This window comes from Equus caballus, chromosome 28 (assembly GCF_041296265.1).
Source record: "Equus caballus isolate H_3958 breed thoroughbred chromosome 28, TB-T2T, whole genome shotgun sequence".
NCBI lineage: Eukaryota > Metazoa > Chordata > Mammalia > Perissodactyla > Equidae > Equus > Equus caballus.
Genome location: NC_091711.1, coordinates 42544102 through 42563360, shown reverse-complemented (window position 1 = coordinate 42563360; position 19259 = coordinate 42544102). Strand labels below are relative to the sequence as shown.

Below are 19259 nucleotides of genomic sequence, written 5' to 3'. Positions count from 1 at the left end.
AAACTTTATTATTTCCATGGGGAGTGGAGAACCTAGGGTTCTCTACTTTGTGGTTCGGTTTATTTTCTTTTTGTTCCAATCCTTTTCTGATAGACAACTTGGTTGATTCACCATCCATCAGCTTTAAAGACATCTGTTCATCTCTATATAGGCTGCTCCCACAGGCCGAATTAGAAACAGATTTAAAATATATTAAATTTGTGGAATTCAATAACAGTGAAGGTAGAAAAACTCATGCTTGTACACAAACGGTTATTTTTGTTCTTATTGACTTGGAGGTGGAGAGAAAATCTAAATGGTGATGTAGAATGAAATAGAGAGATTTTGTCAAATTCCCACTCTCTTGAATCTCCTTGGTCTATCACTGCTCTGTGAATATAATCATGAACTAGTGTCAGATATTTCTTGGTGAGAGTGGATGTGCATTAAATGTATGGCCTCTGAAATACACTCCTGATTTGGGTACCCTCTGTAGTGAATATAGAACATATGGCTCTTAGAGTATTTACTGAAAGTGAGTTACTAAATGATTTCTTCTAAAATGAATCATTCCTAAGGTCTGGAAAGATAAAGGCATTTTATTTAGAGTGTTTGGAGTTAAGAGGAATTAAGATAGACTAGAGAAGGGGGAAATTCATACAAATATCCATTTGCTTGTAGTCGAAAGTCTTAGAAGAAGGATCATTGTATATGTGCATAGCCAAACAGATAAATTTCAAAATAAAATGAAGTATGGGTTGACTGCTATAATTCTGAGTTTATTGCTTAGGTCTTTTCTTTTTTCCTCCTTATAAACATTGTTAGAGTTGGCAGAAGAGGGCTATGCAATGTATAAAACAATACATACCTACAATCAAATTGTGACAATACCCAAGATAGTACTGATCCAGGGTAAATTCTGTTATTTGAATGGGGAACTTGGTCAGATTTCAGATAAGCATATTTGGAGTTAACTGCTGAGAGGGACAAGATGGAATTTTTGGATAACTGAACTTTAATTTCATTTAGTTTTAGAGATGGAAATGGTTTATTAGATAAACCTTCCTCTTTGAACTAGAGCTGTTAAAAAAAAAAAAAAGCTAAATAGGCCTTTACTGTGCTGTCCATAAAAAACTTGAATCACAGACTTAAATTTTTGCTTTCATGAAGCAAGAAGTTTTTCAATCAAGAAGTTTGCATAGGGGCTGGCTCTGTGGCTGAGTGGTTAAGTTCACACGCTCTGCTTCGCTGGCCCAGGGTTGGCCAGTTCGGATCCTGGGTGCAGACATGGCACTGCTCATCAAGCCATGCTGCGGTGGCGTCCCAAATAGAAGAACTAGAATGACCTACAACTAGTATATACAACTATGTACTGGCCCTTTGGGGAGGGGGGAAAAAAAAGAGGAAGATTGGCAACAAATATTAGCTCAGGGCCTGTCTTACTCACCAAAAAGCATACCTTTAAAAAGAAACAGAAGAAAAAATTTGCACAATATCCCTTATGGCCCTGTCTGTATATGGTTTATTTAGGAGGGCTGCTGATTGATATTTCAAAATTATTCTTGGGTAATAGCCATAATTTTCATTAGTTATTGTTTCTTTGAAATGTTCAGACTTCTTGAATTGCATTTAGATTTCTCTATTCTCTGAAATCCAATTAGTGAGATTTAATAATTTTCTAATAGCTCATGTTACAGTGGGCCTTAGAAACACTATTAAAGATGACAAATATTTGCCCTTTTTTCCCCTGTTACTTTATCCTGTCTGGCCCTCCTCTTTCTTTCCATCAAGGAGATGTGTGACATGGTATTAAGTGCCCACACTTTAGAGTCACAGCGACCTGGGTATGAATCCTCATTCCAGCACTTTTGAGCTGTGTGACTGAAGGCAAAATTTTAAAGTTCTGATCCTTAGTTTCCTCATCTGTAAAATGGAGATTATAATTGTACCATCCTCACAGGACTTTTTTTTTTTTTAATTAAAAGCCTGTCAGTCACTTAACCTAGGGCATGACACATCATAGCAACACTCAGTGACTCCTGTTATTTGTTTTATTATTATTATTATTATTATTATGCCGATTTGTGATTATAATTTATTCTGGAATCAAGTTCCTAGATTAATTAAATTTATTTTACTGAAGTTGATCACCCAAGCTCCTGGCCTGAACCATCTAGTTTCCTCAGCTCCTTTGTCTGTCTCCCAGAGAGTGAACCCAGGTGATCACATTCCATGCCTGTTATCTCAGTAGCACAGGCCTCCTGAAGACCCTGGAGAAGCAGAGAAGTAAGAGCCCAGGTGCTGGAATCAGAATGCTTGGGTTCAAATCCTGTTAACCTCTTGTTAGCGGTATAACCTTAGGTAAATTACTTAATCTCTCTGGGCCTCATTTTCCTTACCTGTGGAATAGGATTAATAATGCCCATGTGTCTCCATAGGGGTATTAGAAAGATTAATTGAGTTAAAACATGAGAGTACATAAGATGGTGTCTGGCTCAGAGCACATGTTCTATAAATGTTAGCTACTAGTGTAGCTGTTGCTGTTTTCATCCATTCTGCAAGTCTTTGTTTTTAACAGTGTTAATTTGTTTTAAAAAATAATAATAGTAAAAACTTCCTGATTGGATTTCTCAGACTGTATGTAATATCATTTTTAGATGCACTTCAATTCAAGAAATAATTATTAGAGGTGCCGGCTCCGTGGCTGAGCGGTTAAGTTCACGCGCTCCGCTGCGGCGGCCCAGGGTTCGGATCCTGGGCGCGGACATGGCACCGCTCGTCAGGCCATGTTGAGGCAGCGTCCCACATCCCACAACTAGAAGGACATGCAACTAAGATATACAACTGTGTACAGGGCGGGTTTGGGGAGATAAAGCAGAAAAAAAAAAAAAGATTGGCAACAGTTGTTAGCCCAGGTGCCAATCTTTAAAAAAAATAATAATTATTAAATGCCTACTGTGTTTTAAGTGCTATGGGGGGCATATGTTAATAAAATATATTCCTTACCCTCCAGGAGTTTGTAAACTGAAAGGAGAGATAAGATATATTCAAGGGGTAACTATTACCCCTTGAAGGGCAAAATATTACTATACTTTTTATAACATAAAAGGTAGCTCACAGAAGGGAAGCCTAGAGTAATTCTGAATGCTGGGGAGTGAGCCAGGAAGGTCAGGTGAAGAGGGCAGGCATTTCCAGGTGAAGTGAACAAAGAGCTGGGCAAGTATGTGGTACTTGAGGAAGAGTCATTGGGCAGCTTCGAGTGGGGTCACTTAGAATGGCGGAGACACAGCCAGTGAGCCGTCACTGCAACATGGGACAATGTGGTGTGGAAACTTGGTAAGAGAGGAGCGTGAGGAGGTGGAGAAGTTGAAGGTGGCTCAAAATTTTTAATATTAGTCCTGGGAGGGATAGGAATACCATTAAAGAGATAAAAAGGATGGGAAGTAGGTTAGGTTTTAAGGGGAAAGATAGATTCTGCTTTGGACCTGCTGAATTTGAGGTATAGTCAGGAGTCTAGTTATGGTTCTGCCGTTCTTGGAGATCTTCTTAAAAACTACTCTGTCAATGGAAAGGGCAGATATTAGGATAATATGATTCCTAACAGATTCGGGTCCCCCTCAGATGTGACTTGCGGGGACTTTATAATTGAAGACTTAGCATGTAAGGGACTTTCCTTGCCAGTGCGATCTTCCTAACCCTCCTCTGAACATTTTCTTGCTTAGCCGCTGAGTGCAGGCTGCCCTGCCATCATCGTTCTGCATGGTGTGCAGTGGTAATACCCTTTAGGTTTCACTGGCATTTGAAATAGAGATAATTGACTTTTAACTTAAAAAAAAATTCCCTATTAAGTTGTTTGATGAAGTGGTGTTGCCAGGGTGGAAAGAGGAGAAACACCTATCACCCTCCCCTAGCCCGGATGTGCTTTTGAGTCGTCTAGCCTGCTTGTTTGACCTCAACAGAGAAAGGCTGTAAGTGAAGAGGAAGAGAAAGAAAAAGAAAAAGAGTTAGATTAATGGTAGAATATTTTCTGATTTAGAGAAATGCAATGCTTGGTGAAAATTGGTATAATTTTTAGATACAAAAGAAAAGATTTCACAAATAACCAGTACTTCCTGATCTATGTGAATAACTGTATTATTCGTTATACTTAAACGGTGGTAAACATTTGCTACCAGGAAGAAAATGTAGAACATCCAGAAAGCTTTTTCTGCTGGGTTGTGGTCCTCATTGTATTTTCTTTGAGGTAAGAATTTGTGTGTTTTTAGTGTTTGGAGGTGGACACTGTCTTGTAGGAGGTTTTGAGCAAGAGGCCAGACTAGGGTGCTTTGTGGATTGTTATCGCCCTGCAAGACCCTTCGCAACTTCCTCTCGCCGCCCACAGCAGAATACGGAAACCCTGCTGTATCAGGCCACTTCTGCAATTACAGACAGTCACAATTAAAGGGGATCCATCTTTCACACTACACTCTTCTGTTCTGAGACTTTCTTTGCATGTGAAAATGTGTCTTTTGTGGTGGAATGCCCGACTGAGCCTTCGTCTCTCCTCTCTCTTTGCTGCCTTGCAGTGCTGCAGTTGAAGCTCCAGCAGCGCCGGACGCGGGAAGAACTGGTGAGCCAAGGGATCATGCCGCGTAAGTACCACTCTTTCTCCTTCAGCATTTGGTAGAGTTGCTTTTAGGACATGATCATGTGTGCCCTACATGCCATGGGAAGCATCCACCAGAAAACGAGGGTGATGGGTTTCATTTTTCAGTCTTTTCTTTCTTGTACTTTTCCAAGTTCAGGGACTCTCAGTCACTAATAGTTAAGATAACTGCCCTAATTGATGAAGTTCAGTGAAGCAGACAGCATTAAGTGTAACAGTGCCATTGAATCATTCTTAGCTTTTGACGTGCACCTTTAGGAGAGTTTCTACGCCCTGTTGCACTTCCCTTTAGAGGAGGAGCAGATCTTGAGCTGGGGTGTTGTAGGAAGCACCCACTTCTTGCATATGTTTTGCCTTAGTGTTCAGGTTCTTGGAAAGAGAAAATAATTTTTCACTGGTATTTTGAATCAAGTACAGTTTTGTTTAGAATGAGATCGTCAGATATCCTAAGGCTGCCATGGGTATGAGTGTGCTTGAATGGAGTTGTTGATGGGGTTATCGCAGAGCTGGGCTTAGTGAGTACAGAACTGCATGCATCACTTGGGGAGAAAGGAAACCAACTTTGGGATCTGTTAGAAGTAAGAAAATTTGCTTTCAATACCAACAGCATTATAAACTGAATGGAAGCTGGAGCCAGCAAGGTTTTGCTCTTTTTGACATTTCTTTTTAAGTTGTCAGCAGAGAGCTTAGGCTCTCCCTCTTCTTTCTTTTCTCTTTGTATGTTATCACTACTTGGCTACACTCTGATGAAGAAAAAAACCCAAAGTCATACAACATATATGTCGTATGTCATACAGAATATTGTCATACAACAACTTCTAGCTTCATAGTGGGAGAACTAATGTTTTTTACCTTAACCCAGTGCCTGCTGACCCACTGCCACTGTATTTTACTAATTCTTATTCACTCATTCATTCAAAATATTTGAGTATGTAATATGTGCCTGTGATACAGCAAGATAAATCCAGCTCCTGCTCTCAGGAGTTTATATTTAGAAGGAGAAGACTGATAATAAACAAGGAGACTAATAAATAAACAAGATTATTTCAGAGCATGGTAAGTGCTATCAAGTAAATTAGCTGGTTGGTGTGTTAACAAGTAATAGGAATGAGATGGGGTCACTTTAGATAAGATGGTCAAGAAAGGCCTCCCTGAGGAGGAACTATTTGAGCTGAGATCTGAAAGATGAGTTGGAGTCAGCCATTCAGAAGCAGAAAGAGGGCCCAGGGAGAAGGAAAAGCAAGTATAAGGGCCTAGTGCAGACAAGAGCCTGGCATGTTTGAAAATGTCAAAGAAGCCAGTGTGGCTGGGGCCTGGTAAGTGAGAGGAGAGTGAGGGCAAGTTAAAATTGGCAAGGAGGGTGGGGCCAGAATGAGGGCCCTATCAGCCACATGGAGGAGGTGGGTTTTAAGTACAGTGGGAAGCCATTGAAGGCTTTTGAGCAAATGAGGATGGGGTTTGATTTATGTCATGAGAGTGGCAGGTCCATTTCTAAGAGGTAGAACGGTATGGCAAGTATAAGGAGTCTGCGGTCCGTTTCTCTCCCAAGCATCAGCCAGGGGACTTAAGTCTTGAATTCATTTACTGCAATTAACTACCAAACCATTTACCCATGTTATGCTGTACTCTTCTCTGGACTTCCAGGGAAGGACTCCCGACCTCCAACCCTTAAGGTGTCAGATAGAGCAGATGGCTTGTGCAGTGGATCAGTAAAGTGATGGGGTAGGGCAATGCTGTGCCTTACAAACCCTCCAGATCTGCCAATCTACAAACCTTTGTAGAGGAACAAGTTACCTTGTCCCTTTCACGAAGGACATCACATGTTTAGCATCTACATTGTGCCCAGGGTAGTCCTAGATGCTATAGAGATTAAAGAAATATAGGGCATGGTTTAACAGTTTATTTGAGTAGCTAAAATTTACCCATACAGAAAATAAAGAGCATGATCCATGGGGTGCTGACTGTAATGATAGTACTAGTTCTGAGAGCGTAATGCAGCTTCTCAGGATCTGTAATACGTTCAGGATCTAAAAGCCCTGTAGAGGGTAAATGCCCTGCATTCTTCTTCTTGCCTTTTGTTTGATACCAGGGGCTACTGGAGATACTGTTTAATAGGATTTCTCTTGTATAGTCTGCTTGCCAGCATTTCTTGTGGTATTCCATGTTAAGACAAGCGATGCTTCAGTTCCTGCAGTTATCTGCTTCTATGTTTGTTTCTCCAAATAGACTGTGAACTCCTTGAGAAAGTATCTTATTTATATTTCTGTCCCCAGTGTCTGGCACTGAATGAATGAATAAAGACAGCCAGTTGTAAAGTGTGATGTATGTGTGAGAGAGAGCGTGACGGAAAATGACAGACAGACAGACACAGATAGAAGTCTGTTGCAAACTTCTTGAAAATCTAGGCATGGAATTTGAAGCAATGCTCCTGTTCTGTCAGCAGCCCAGGTTCTAAAATGTTCTGAATATCTGACTGTATACTTTGGGTTGTTCTCTGTATCTGTGAAGTGAGAAAAGTAGGAATAGAAATGCCGCTTCTGTGAGAATATTGTATCTTCCCTCATACCTAGAGCCACTGTCAGCTGTGGACACAGTCTTGGTTTTCAGCTTTTCTAGTGAAAAAAGTAGGTAGCAAACTCTTAGATTCTGAAAGAGAATGTTGAGGCCTGGGAATAGTTTCATGTGTGAAGTTCTCTGCTCGTCTGCATACCTGGTGATACACAGGTAGAGTCCTGAGTTCCCAAAGATGAGGCTCTTTTTTATTGCCAGCCCCCCACCCTGTGAGTTATCCTATTTCCTCACCATGATGCTGTGCCCGCTACCCTAAGTCCTATTGTAGTCTCCCAATAGTCTGCCTTCCTGACAAGCCTACCGCCTGCCATCTTCTACCAACCCCACTTTTCACCGTCAACACCACATCTTTTAAGGAAAATATGAGGAGTGTTGGGGGCAAATCATGAATGATCAGCAAGTTGTTGTTATTGGAAATTTGGAGACCTGAAAAAGTAACATCTGGTTTGAAGTGCCCACTTCCGTTGCTATCTTGCTGGCCTGAGGAGTTTCTGAAAAGTGCCTTATATTTAATTTTGTTGTACAACTTAGGAAGCAGGTAGGGCCCGCAAGCCAGGGAAAGGAGCAGTGTAGTCATGGCTATATTCTGCCTTATCATTTCTGTGTTTATGTCTGTTATCAAATTCTTCTCATCCTAGTCTTTTTGTAGCTCTAGGAAGAAAAACCCACCTACCTCATTTCCCAGAATACTCTCGCACAGTTCCCATGTAGGACTGGCTTTCAGTTCTGACATCATACCTGTAGGACAGTGTCTTCAGTGGCTCCCTTGCCTTCAGTGTTGTTTATGTTTCTGCATATCATTCAGAGTTGGGATATGGCCTTTCCATAATGTTCAAGGAATTAAAGAATCTCCCAATTCCTACCCACCTCCCTCTGCTGCTTGATATGCTCTGTTCATGGCATCTAAACTGGAAGTTGGTTTCTGATGTGTTTTTAAACAGGATCATTTCTCAGAATCCTTCGTTCTCATTGTGTAAACATATGTCGCAAATTTAACACTACTTAAACCCTACCAAATGCAGAGTGCTAGAGAGTAAAAGATTATATATTCCAGGCTCTAAGCTTTCTTTAATGATCTGAAACTCTTCATATCTTGAGGAAGAGGAGAGATGGCACAGATAGGAAGCTGGTGTGTAACTCCAAAGATTAAGACCAGGAATGCTGCTGTATCCAGAATGAAGACTCATAGAAGAGTTGGGTCATGTGTAGTACACTTCGTTCTCTCTCTCTCTTTTTTTTTTTTTGGAGGAAGATTAGCCCTGAGCTAACTACTGCCAGTCCTCCTCTTTTTGCTGAGAAAGACTGGCCCTGAGCTAACATCTGTCCCCATATTCTTCTACTTTCTATGTGGGACGCCTACCACAGCATGGCGTGCCAAGCGGTGCCATGTCTGCACCTGGGATCCGAACCCACGAACCCCGGGCCACCGAGAAGCGGAATGTGCGAACTTCACTGCTGTGCCACGGGCCAGCCCCCACTTCGTTCTCAAACAGGGCTTCCCCCACAGCCTTTTTCTTTGATGTTTAAAGGTGTACACGTTCATAATGCTAAGGTGAAAATTAAGAAAAATTTTCTGGCAATAAGAGCTGCTGCAGAGGAATAACCTTTTAAAAGAAATCATGGAAGTTCTCCTGATCCAGACAATGAGAAAAAAGTGTCCTGTAATCTTTCTGGATATGAGAGAAGAACCTCGTTTGTCTCTTCTCAGCCTTTTGTTATTCTCTTCTGAATCCTTGAGAAAGCATAGATAGCATGATTTTAATGCTACAGTTGGCCCTCAGTTCAGTATTTTCCCATGTGCATGTAGTAGAAGAATCTTGGTGCCTTGGCAAGCATGTGAAGAAGTCATTATTTTTGTCCTGTAGATTCTCTAATGAGCTTGTTCTCTTTCTTGAGTGAGCTTGTTTTATTTTTGTTCTTTTTAAAGATTGACACTTGAGCTAACATCTGTTGCCAATCTTCTTCTTTTTTTTCTCTTCTTCCAAAGCCCCCCAGTATATATTTGTGTATTTTTAGTTGTGGGTCCTTCTGGGTGTGCTATGTGGGACGCCGCCTCAACGTGGCCTGATGAGCGGTGCCATGTCCGCACCCAGGATCTGAACTGGCAAACACTGGGCTGCCGAAGTGGAGTGCGCGGACTTAACCACTCGGCCATGGGGCCAGCCCTGTGAGCTTGTTTTTTCATTTTAATGGTGTTTCTGTGCAGCCAGCCGGTACCATTGGTGACACTTAGCTCCAAATGGTTGGGAGAATTCAGAGGGTAAGGGCAGCACAACTCAGAGAGGGCAGCCAGTTAGTGTCAATCCAGAGACCTCTCAAATGACCTGGCCCCTGAAAGGTGCTCAGACATGCTGCTAAGTGAAAAAAGTGAACAAATTGGCCAGCTAGTTTTGACTAGTTCATTGGTCTACAAGTAGGCCCTATGAATCCCAGACTGAAACCAGAAAGAATGGCTTCATGTAATGAGTTCCAGCAGCTCTGTATTTTTAACAAGCTTTGCCACATCTTGACTCCCTGACCTTTTAGTTCTACAGTTTGATCCCTTTGTCATGCTTCAGCTGTCGGTGTTAGCTAAGTGGTCTACACAGTGTGGCCCAGTTGTAGCACTTCTTGCTAATCTAAGCTGTCATTTTACTGGGCCCCAGTAGTAGCTGAAAATCTCGTGTTCATCTGACTATAGCAGTCTCTGCACCAAGAGGAAATTTCTTCTAAACTCTCACAAGAGGTTATTTAATGGCTGGAAGTGTCTGGATTGATTACTCTGATCCCTTTTCCTCTGAAGCTAAAATTCTTCTTAATAATGTTTTTGTTATTTGTAACTTGGGAACTACTGCTTGTATTATTCTTCACCAAATGTACAAACTGAGTTTCAACATTCTCTTTCCTGAGTACATATGTATTAAATCCATTTTGGTAAAGCTCTTTTAAAACTAGTTTTTGTTGTTGTAACCCCTGAGAAGATAAGCCAACCTCCTGAAGCCTCGGAGTTTCTTGTAATGAGAAAGAAGCTATGATTTAACTTTGTCACTATCAGGGCATCTTTGTTAAATCCTGGAATGCCATGGGATCTTTTCCCCAAGTGACCATGAATTCAAAAGAACTAGCTTCCAGACCAGCCCTGTCCAAGAGCATTTCAGTGATGATGGAAATATTCTGTGCCTCTAGCAACATGTACTTTTGAGCATTTGAAATGTGGCTAGCTTGAGTCAAGAGCTGAACTTTAATTTAATTTAATTAATTTAAATTTAAATAGTCACATGTGGCTGGTGGCTATTGTATTAGACTGTGGAGTTTTAGACCTCACTCTGCCGCTTAGGAACAAGGTGACTTTGGGCAAATCAAGTAACTTTTCTGAACTCAACTTCTACTTTTATAAAATGGGGATAATAACCCATCCTACCCACCGCATAGATTTTAGTTTGGAGATAAATTAGATGATGTACTGTTCATGCTTTTGAAATACAGGCAGTGTTATTCTCTGTTAAGAATGAGAGGAGCATTAGCTTGGATCTACCATCTTGTGAATTTGAAAGCAGCTTTTAATATATATATTTGTCATTAATTTCTATCAAAACCAACATTTAGGAATAGGAACTATTTTTCAATAAATAAAATCCTTCTGAATTCCACTTTCCTTCCTACCTGTGGATTAAAACACAATTGCTGAAAATTAAGAGTCAAAGAACCACTAGCCAACATGATACAGTCATTCATTGCGTAATGACAGGGATGCGTTCTGAGAGCTGTGTCATTAGGCGATTTCATCGTTCTGTGAACATCATAGAGTATACTGTCACAAACCTAAATGGTATAGCCTACTACACACCTAGGCTGTAGGGTACTAATCTTATGGGACCACCATCATATATGCGGTCTGTTGTTGACCAAAACGTTATGTGATACATGATTGTACTGCATTGAGATTGTTCCCTTTTTGGTTGTAATTTAACAGGACTATCATTTTATTGGCTTGCTTTCTCCATAGTCGTGGATGTTTCTTTTTTAACCTCTCTTAAAACTAGCAAACAAATGGCTGAGTTGGAAATAATGTTTTTTATTTCTGGGCAGCTTGCCAAGACACAGAAATGTTTACCAATGGGGACACACTGGTTACTCCAGAGCAGATGAGGGCCTGGTTTGAGGCTGAATTACCCTTTTTTTTTTTTTTTTTTCTTTTTTAGCTTACAAAGATTTCAGATGACAAAATTGTAGGATTCAAGGAAATGTCATTTGTTTTGGGTTTAAGTGAAGTGTTACAATGTCCGAGATATTGTGTGTCAACCAATCAATACTTGGTGGATTTTGAGTTTTGGGCAGATCTTTACCTGGGCCTTGGTCATTTCCCATTTCCTCCAGTCCACGTGCGAGTTGCTAGAAACTGTGTGGTAGTCTCTGAACTGCTGTTCCTGTGAACCAAAGAAGTTTGGCCAAGATCCAACCAGTGCCCCTTTCTGGTAGGTACTCAAAAAAGGCGTCCCCCATACCCTGCAGTTTGCCAGCTGCTCCAGTTCGGTCAGTGCCCTCAGGCTCTGCTTCTTTCATGTGCTCACTTTCGCAAATGGTAGTGTGTGATCCATTTGGCTCTTTTAGATACATAGATATCTTTGGATGAAAGAGCCAGTTTCCTTTTTTTTTTTTTTTTTTTTGAGGAAGATTGGCCCTGAGCTAACTACTGCCAATCCTCCCCTTTTTGCTGAGGAAGACTGGCCCTGAGCTAACATCCATGCCCATCTTCCTCTACTTTATATGTGGGATGCCTACCACAGCATGGCTTTTGCCAAGCTGTGCCATGTCCGCACCCGGGATCTGAACCGGCGAACCCCTGGCCGCCGAGAAGCAAAATGTGTGAACTTAACTGCTGCACCACCAGGCTGGCCCTTTTTTTTTTCTTAGGAAGATTAGCCCTGAGCTAACATCTGCTGGGTTTTTTTTTGAATTGAGATACAGTCGGCACATAAAATTATATTAGTTTCAGGTATACAGCATAGCTTTTCTTTCTTAAAGAAGCAGAGAACTCTAGCTGATTGAGATGATGTATCCTCAGCACAGGAATGTGACTGTTTAACTGTAGTTGAATCCCAAGTTTAAGTGGCATTTGATAAACACCATAGTAAAACACCCGTTCTAGGATTGAGGCTAACCTGATCCCTAGATTTGAAGCTAAGAGAAAATTGTGTTAGGCATGTGGCCTCGGGCATCTTCTATCTCAGGAGAAGGGCAGCTGAGCACATCACTCCTAGGTGTTTTATGTTGCATTTCTGATAGATGTTAGTGTCCTCGTCTCTCTCCCTGCTGTTGTAGGGTGAATCCCTACCTCAGTGGTCATTGACTAGCATAGAAACTCCCTCCTTGGCCAGTTGCTAGCAAATCCTAAAATAAGACTCTAGAGTGAGTTGTGGGTTCATATTCTAAGCATATTTATTGTTGAATCCAAAGAAGATCCACCAGGGAGATCTGTCGAACAGGCCATCAGAAATCATCATCTTGATATGAGTTCTTGATACAATTTAATATCTGAAAAGTACAGTAGGTATTCAGTTTCATTTAATAATTAGCTCTTGAAGTGTCTGAGATATCCAAGGCCAACTTCTTTTCAGGATAATAAATGAAGTAAAGGAGATTATAAAGATGCTTGTTGAAGCTGCTGCTCACTAGTTTTCCCTAAACAATACAAATCCTAAAGAATTACACACTTGGGGAGCCCTGATAGATATCTGATGATGATGGTGGTGATTTAAATTCTTCAGCCTAGTGGGATGTTACTTGCAGAAGTGCAAAGGTGATTTGGAACTTGTATCTAAACAGATGACTTGGACATATTGACTGTGGGGCTTGAGAAAGAGGCAGTAGCTTGTGTGTGTGTGTGTGTGTGTGTGTGTGCTCACCAAGGAGTATATACTGGAATTATAATTGACTGATCCAAAGCGTTGGACTGGGCTGTGGTGTGAAAGCTAGATACACACATGGCTGGCATATATGTCAAAGAGAAACCTGGAAGGCCAAGTTCAAAATATTTCACCCTTGATATTTTAACCTTGTGGAATTCGCTGTACCTGTTGATATTCATGCTATACAAGACTGTGTGCTGACCTTTTTTCCCAATCTTGAGTCTCTTTCACCATCAGTGGGTCAAGGGTGCACTTCTGGTAAGAAAAAGATTTGGCATTTTTGAGTCTCCACTTTTTACATTCATTCTTGGTAGTTGACTTTCCTTGCTGGTTTGGGTGGAGGTGACAGCCCAAGTGCCAAAACAGGGGTGGTGGCAAGCTGCAGTACCAAAACAGGATGTGTGTGAAGCATGTTTTCTGACTGTTAGTTTGGATCCTTGCTTGCTCCCGAATGTATCGTCCCTTACCCATACCTCATCACCCAGACTTTCTTTGATTCATATGAACTTAGTTCTGGTTTTCACTGTCATGGCCAGTCCCTCGAACTGTTGATACAACTCTTTGGTTAATGGTCTTTGTTGCAGGATATTTTAAAAGACATTTTGGTATGACAGCTAAAAACAGTAAGAAAAAAATGGAAGTCAAGCTCAGTTAGCTCTCAGCATTTGGCTCTCCACACAGTTTCCTTCAGAAGGAGGATGGCACAGAAGAAAAATTTAAAAAGTAACAGTGCCTCAAGCTTAACAGAACTTCTAGCAGATGGCCAAGCACTTTCACTTTATTTCATACTAATGGTCATCAGTGCAGTAGTCTGTATAATTGCCATTTTGTGGATGAGGATACTGAGGCTCAGAGGGGCCATGTGACTTGCCCAAGGTCACGCCACCACTAAAAGACAGAAGCAGATTCAATCCAGGTCGTCTGGCTCCAAACCCCATGCCAATTCCTGAAGGTCACAGTCTGATGATTCTTATTGATATAGGAATTTTATGATGATAGCCTGATGTGTACTTTCTCCAAAATTTAGACTTTGAAAATTGAAAACGGCATCAGATCAGGACCCGTAGTTAGGGGTGTGAGGTGGAAGTTGGTGGTGGGGGTGAAGGTAACCCTGTCGTTTTTTAAGCCCTCCAGTAAAATTGCTAAGTTGCTGCTCTTGTCTGCTGGCTGTGAGGCTTGAAGGCCATGGGCATCTTCCTACTTCTGTCCTAATACTCCTTAGTTAAATCAGAGGTTCTTGATTTCTTTTGTGCCATTGATGGTCCTTTCAAAATCTTACACATCCTCTCACGAGACAGTTGCCTAAGAAGGTCCCCCAAATTCAGGCACAGTTTCTGGGAATTCATAGATACTCTAAAGCTGGTACAGTGTGCCCCAAGTTAGGAGCCCCTGCTCTACTTGGAAACAGAATGCTAAGAAAAATCATCTACCAAAATGCTAGTGTCATCCCTTACACACCAGTGACCTCTGTGCTTTCGTCACTCGGGATGTAGGTGACCCTCCCCATTTCCTTTATTGACACCCAAGAACCTCTGTGCTCCTCACCTGCTGCGTGCAGAGACCAGGGACTGCATTTCTGTAGCTGCCTTCCATTGAGGGGGATTGCCAGGCCCCAGGTACAAACAGCAGGGTGTGGAATCTGTCCAGCTGAATTAGGCCCTAGCCAGGGTGTGAGGGAAATGGCAGGAGGCCCTGATCCTTTGACTCAGAAATACACACTTTGCAACTCGAAGCCGTGACCCTGAAAGGGGCTCAGGAGACTAAACTCTTTACCAATTTGTCGGTACCTACACAGCCAGCAGAGTTGAAATTTTGTAAGCTGTTGAAAAAAATTATTAAGACCTTACTAGGTGTACTTTTTAGTCCCTTAGCCCCTGGTGGTAAAGAATGAGCAAATAAAAATCTTTAATTTCTCATCTGCAATGTCACCTTTCCTCTGCCTTTTGGACTAGGGTAGGGAAACAATGGTTTTTGAGTTTTAATGGCACCAGAATCCTCGAAGAGCTTACTAAAGATTAAACTTCTTGAAGGCAAGGAATCTGCGTTCCAGAGAGATTCTTGCACTGCAGAGACTAGATTTTAATGCGCATGGCTCTTGAACTGCACTAACGGCTGCTGGCATCTTTCCCCTTTTCATTTTTAGTGATGACACAGAATATTGTTATTCTCTTCTCCCCAGGAGTTACGAAGTAGAAAATGGCCCTGTCCATGTGATTCAAGAGTTGATGACAAATTTCTAAGACCGTTGAGGCTGCTACGTGTAAAATGATTGGGTGTTGGCAGCTTATGAAGCCCTGTCTCCAATACTGGGAGCAGCCTGCCTCGCCTGCCCCTCTTCTGGCTTGTACCGTGTCAGTGGTCAGTTGGGCAGAGTTAATGAACTGCCTGGAGCTGTGTGACAAACTTCTGTGCTTGGGCCAAAGGATGTGGCAAAAGAGTCAGTTAACTTTGGAAGGAGTTTGATTATACAGCAACTCCCTCTTTTGCTGTGTTGGCCTCTTCAAGAGAGGGCTGGAGGGGAAAGGAATGGGAGAATGTGTACCCGCTTGACATTTTCTGAGGTTATGTCTGAGGTCCTCCCTTCTGTCCCATTGCCAATATTAAAGAAAAGGACAAGGCAGCATTTCTTTCCAGAGGAATAGCCAAGAGAAGAAAGCAAAATGTAAATGATCAGATTAAAATCAGTGGGTTTTTTTTGTTTTTTGTTTTTTAACTATCAAGTTTTAGAAAAGAAAAAGAAAAAGATACTTGATCAGTGAAGTATGTTTTCTTCACCCCACTCCCACCCTCCTCCCTCTGCATCTCTTATACTGAAATATACATAAATAAAAAGATCTGAATTTTTTGAACGGAATCAGAAGAACCAGAGTCTAGTCTTTGTTCCTCAATTTAATCAGTTGTGATCTCTGGCAAGTCAGTTCTCCTTTATAAAATGTGGGAAATAATAGGTACCAAGAAGCTCAAGTAAGGTAATTCCCAACACACTTTGCAAATATCAGAGGAAAACAAGGAAACCAGTTGCAGCAAATCTTTTTATTTATGTTACCCCCAGGAGCCTTTTTTTCAATGGCAAGGTTGACAGGCGCAGTCCTACTTTATTTCTTCTCCCGATTTCATTTCCTCTAGTACCACTTGAGAACAGAGTAAAGTCCGAAGTCCCACATGGCCCTTTGTGGCTAACCCCCTCACTGCATCTTCTCCCACTCTCCTCTTTGTTCAGTCTGCTCTGCTACCCGGCCTTCTTGACATTCTTCTGTCAGGCAGGCAGCTTCCCACTTAGGGCCTTTGCACTTGCCATTCTCCTTGCCTGGAAGGCTCTTCCCCACATGGTTGCAGGGCCTACTCCTTTCCTCCAGGTCTTTGCTCAAACATCACATCAGAAAGTCTTTCCTGACCACTCCATATAAAATGCTCTTACCCCATCACTCTCTCTCGCCCATGCTCTGCTTTATATTTCTTCATAGCATGTGTCTCCTCCTCCTGTTATATGTTTGTTTTGTGTGTCATTCTTCACTAAGCTGTAAGCTCCAGAGGAACATGAATAGTCCGGCACCACAACAGGGGCTGACAGGTGGGCTCTCAATACATATTTGTTGGGGGAATGAGTGAGTAGTTAACTGTTAGCACATCTTAACCTCTTAGGGGGCATAAACCTCTGGACTCCACTTCCTTACCTCTTACTCCTCAATCTGTTGCAGTTGGTTTCTGCCTCCACCAGCCCATTGGCAGAGCTCTGAGACCAGTGACCATGTCCTAAGTATCAGTAATCCTCTGGAAACTTTGCAAGCCTTATTTTGTCTGACCTGCTATTAACATCTCTCTCTTTCTACCTACATCCTTTTTCTTGAGGCTTACTCCTAAAATCAGCTTTGCCTAGCCCTCTCCTGCCTCTGTGACCCTCCTCACGTTCCTTTGCTGGGCTCTCTGCATCATGTATCCTTAACTTCTGGGATTCTCTTAAGATTCAGCCTGGGAAATATTGTCTTCTTTTTCTACATGTGTCACGTTATCCCTAGATGATGTTACACACACACGTGTGTACACAGACGCATACCCCACTTGCACATCTCTTAATAGGATGTCTCACAATCAACTCATATTTAGCATGCCCAAAACTCAACACAATCTCTCCTACCCTGTCCCAAGCTTACTCCTCCTGTATCCCCTGTCTGGGAGTGTTAATGGCACAACCATTCACCCAGTTACGCCATTTTGTTCTTCTAAATGGCCTCTTGGGTCCGGCCCAGTGGCTCAGCAGTTAAGTGCACACGTTCCTCTTCGGCGGCCCGGGGTTCGCCACTTCGGATCCCAGGTGCGGACATGGCACCACTTGGCACACCATGCTGTGGTAGGTGTTCCACATATAAAGTAGAGGAAGATGGGCACAGATGTTAGGTCAGGGCCAGTCTTCCTCAAAATAAATAAATAAATAAATGGCCTCTTGATTATCATTAGAGTGATCTTGTGAACATGCACTTCTCACTGTTTTGCAATTCGCAGTATAATAATTGATTTCAGGCAGGGATCAGAAATAGATGCTAAAACCATTAGGTAAATGCTTTCAAGTTTTTTCTGTGTCTTTAATTTTCAAAAGTTTAGTTATGGTATATCCTGCCATGAGTTTCTTTGAGTGTATCTTGTTTGAGGTTTGCTCAGCTTCTTGAATCTATACTTATGTCTCTTGCCAAATTTGGGAAGTTTTCAGCCATTTATTTCTTTAAGTACTTTTTCAACCCACCTTCTTTTTCCTTTCCTCTAGGGCTTGGATGACACAATGTTAGATTTTTTCCTGAATGGGAGTGACCTTCTTATCACTGGCCACGGTGAAAGTCCTGACTCTTTACCAGCCCTCTCCTCACATCAACTCAGCAGGGATGCGGCAGGAGGCCTCATTACTAAGTCCAGCCTCCCCACTTGGTCTCCACTTATTCCTTGGGCCAGGGGGAGGGTGTTTGTTACTGGCAGGTGGGAGTGAAAACCCCAGCTTCTTACTTGGCCTTCCTTGACACCCCTCAGGCAGGGGTATCGGAGTGCTTCATTGTAGACTTGCAAGGGTGGAAGTTGACACTCCCCGTTTGGCCTTTCCTGGTAGGGGTGGGATGAGGCCACTGTTTTTTCTTTTGGTGTCTCGCTGGAGTAGAATGATTATTGTCTAAAAGTTTTCTGTCTTGCTAGGCTGCCCTTTTCCTAGTCATTTGGGAAGCAGGAGTAGGTTTTGTTGGGGCTTTTTTGTCCACCTTTATTAGCATTTACAAGTTGCCATCTTCTTCAGCTCCAAGTCTTGGATGTATGAGGAAACCCAGGAACTCACAACTGTGTTGTTCTTCAGGTCCCAAGGTCACTAGCCAGTCTGCTTTCTCTCTGTGTTTCAGAGCCTACTTATGTTAGTTTTATACATAATGTCCAGAGTTTTTAGTTGTACTTAGTGGGAAGATATAAGAGAAAAGTATATCTACTCCATCTTCTCGGATGCAGAAGTCCCTGCAATAGCACATTAAAGGGCTAGGCCCTGCTTCCCCTTCCAGCCTCATCGTCCCCACATGAACTCCTTGGTCCAACCATATCAAACTACTTGTAGTCCCTTGACTTGTTGTGCTCTTTCGTACTTTCATGCTCTTGCTCTTCCTCAGCCTCAGATGACCTCCCCACTCCCTTCCTTGTCTGCCTGTAGTGTTTCTATTCTGTTCATTTGGGTTTTCTCTCTCGAATCTACATGGACAGTTCATTCAGTCTTTCCTCAGGCTGAATTTTGCATCTTCTGTCCTATGTAACACTTTAAATTACCTCTACAATTGTACTTCCATCTTGTATTGTAATTATTTGTCTTTTTCCCTAACTAGACCACGAAGCTGCCTTTGAGGGGTGGGACCCCATCCTGTGTATCCTTGTGCTCAGTAACTAGCATAGTTATTACTTAAGAATTGTTTATTGGATAGATGGATGGATGGATATATTTTTGGTTTCCCACCTTGCTTGTTAAATATGTTTGTTCCCATACATGCACACAGCCCTCACTGATGCACTGTGCGTTATGTCCGCTACTCCTACAGTGGAAAAAGAAATCGAGCAGGCTTGCCTGAAAGAAAGACTCCTTGGACCATGGCTCTCTGTTGACCTCTGTTAGCTGAACTGTTCATGGCCTTTTGAGTTCTTCTAAATACAGAATTGTTGGTGAG

At 42.1% G+C, this 19259-nt stretch overlaps 1 protein-coding gene across 13 annotated transcripts in view; it reads left to right on the top strand.

The window, feature by feature from the left end:
• Positions 1-19259, top strand: part of MRTFA (myocardin related transcription factor A) — a 194201-nt gene that overhangs the window by 149772 nt on the left and 25170 nt on the right. For 11 of the 13 annotated variants that reach the window (XM_070253668.1, XM_070253664.1, XM_070253669.1 and 8 more), the window contains one exon: positions 4545-4610. In XM_070253668.1, the coding sequence (XP_070109769.1) occupies positions 4604-4610 (7 nt within the window). In that variant the 5' untranslated portion in view covers positions 4545-4603. Of the gene's footprint in view, positions 1-3927; positions 4223-4544; positions 4611-19259 lie in introns of those variants that run through there. The other 2 variants (XM_070253667.1, XM_070253672.1) reach the window with 2 other exon arrangements.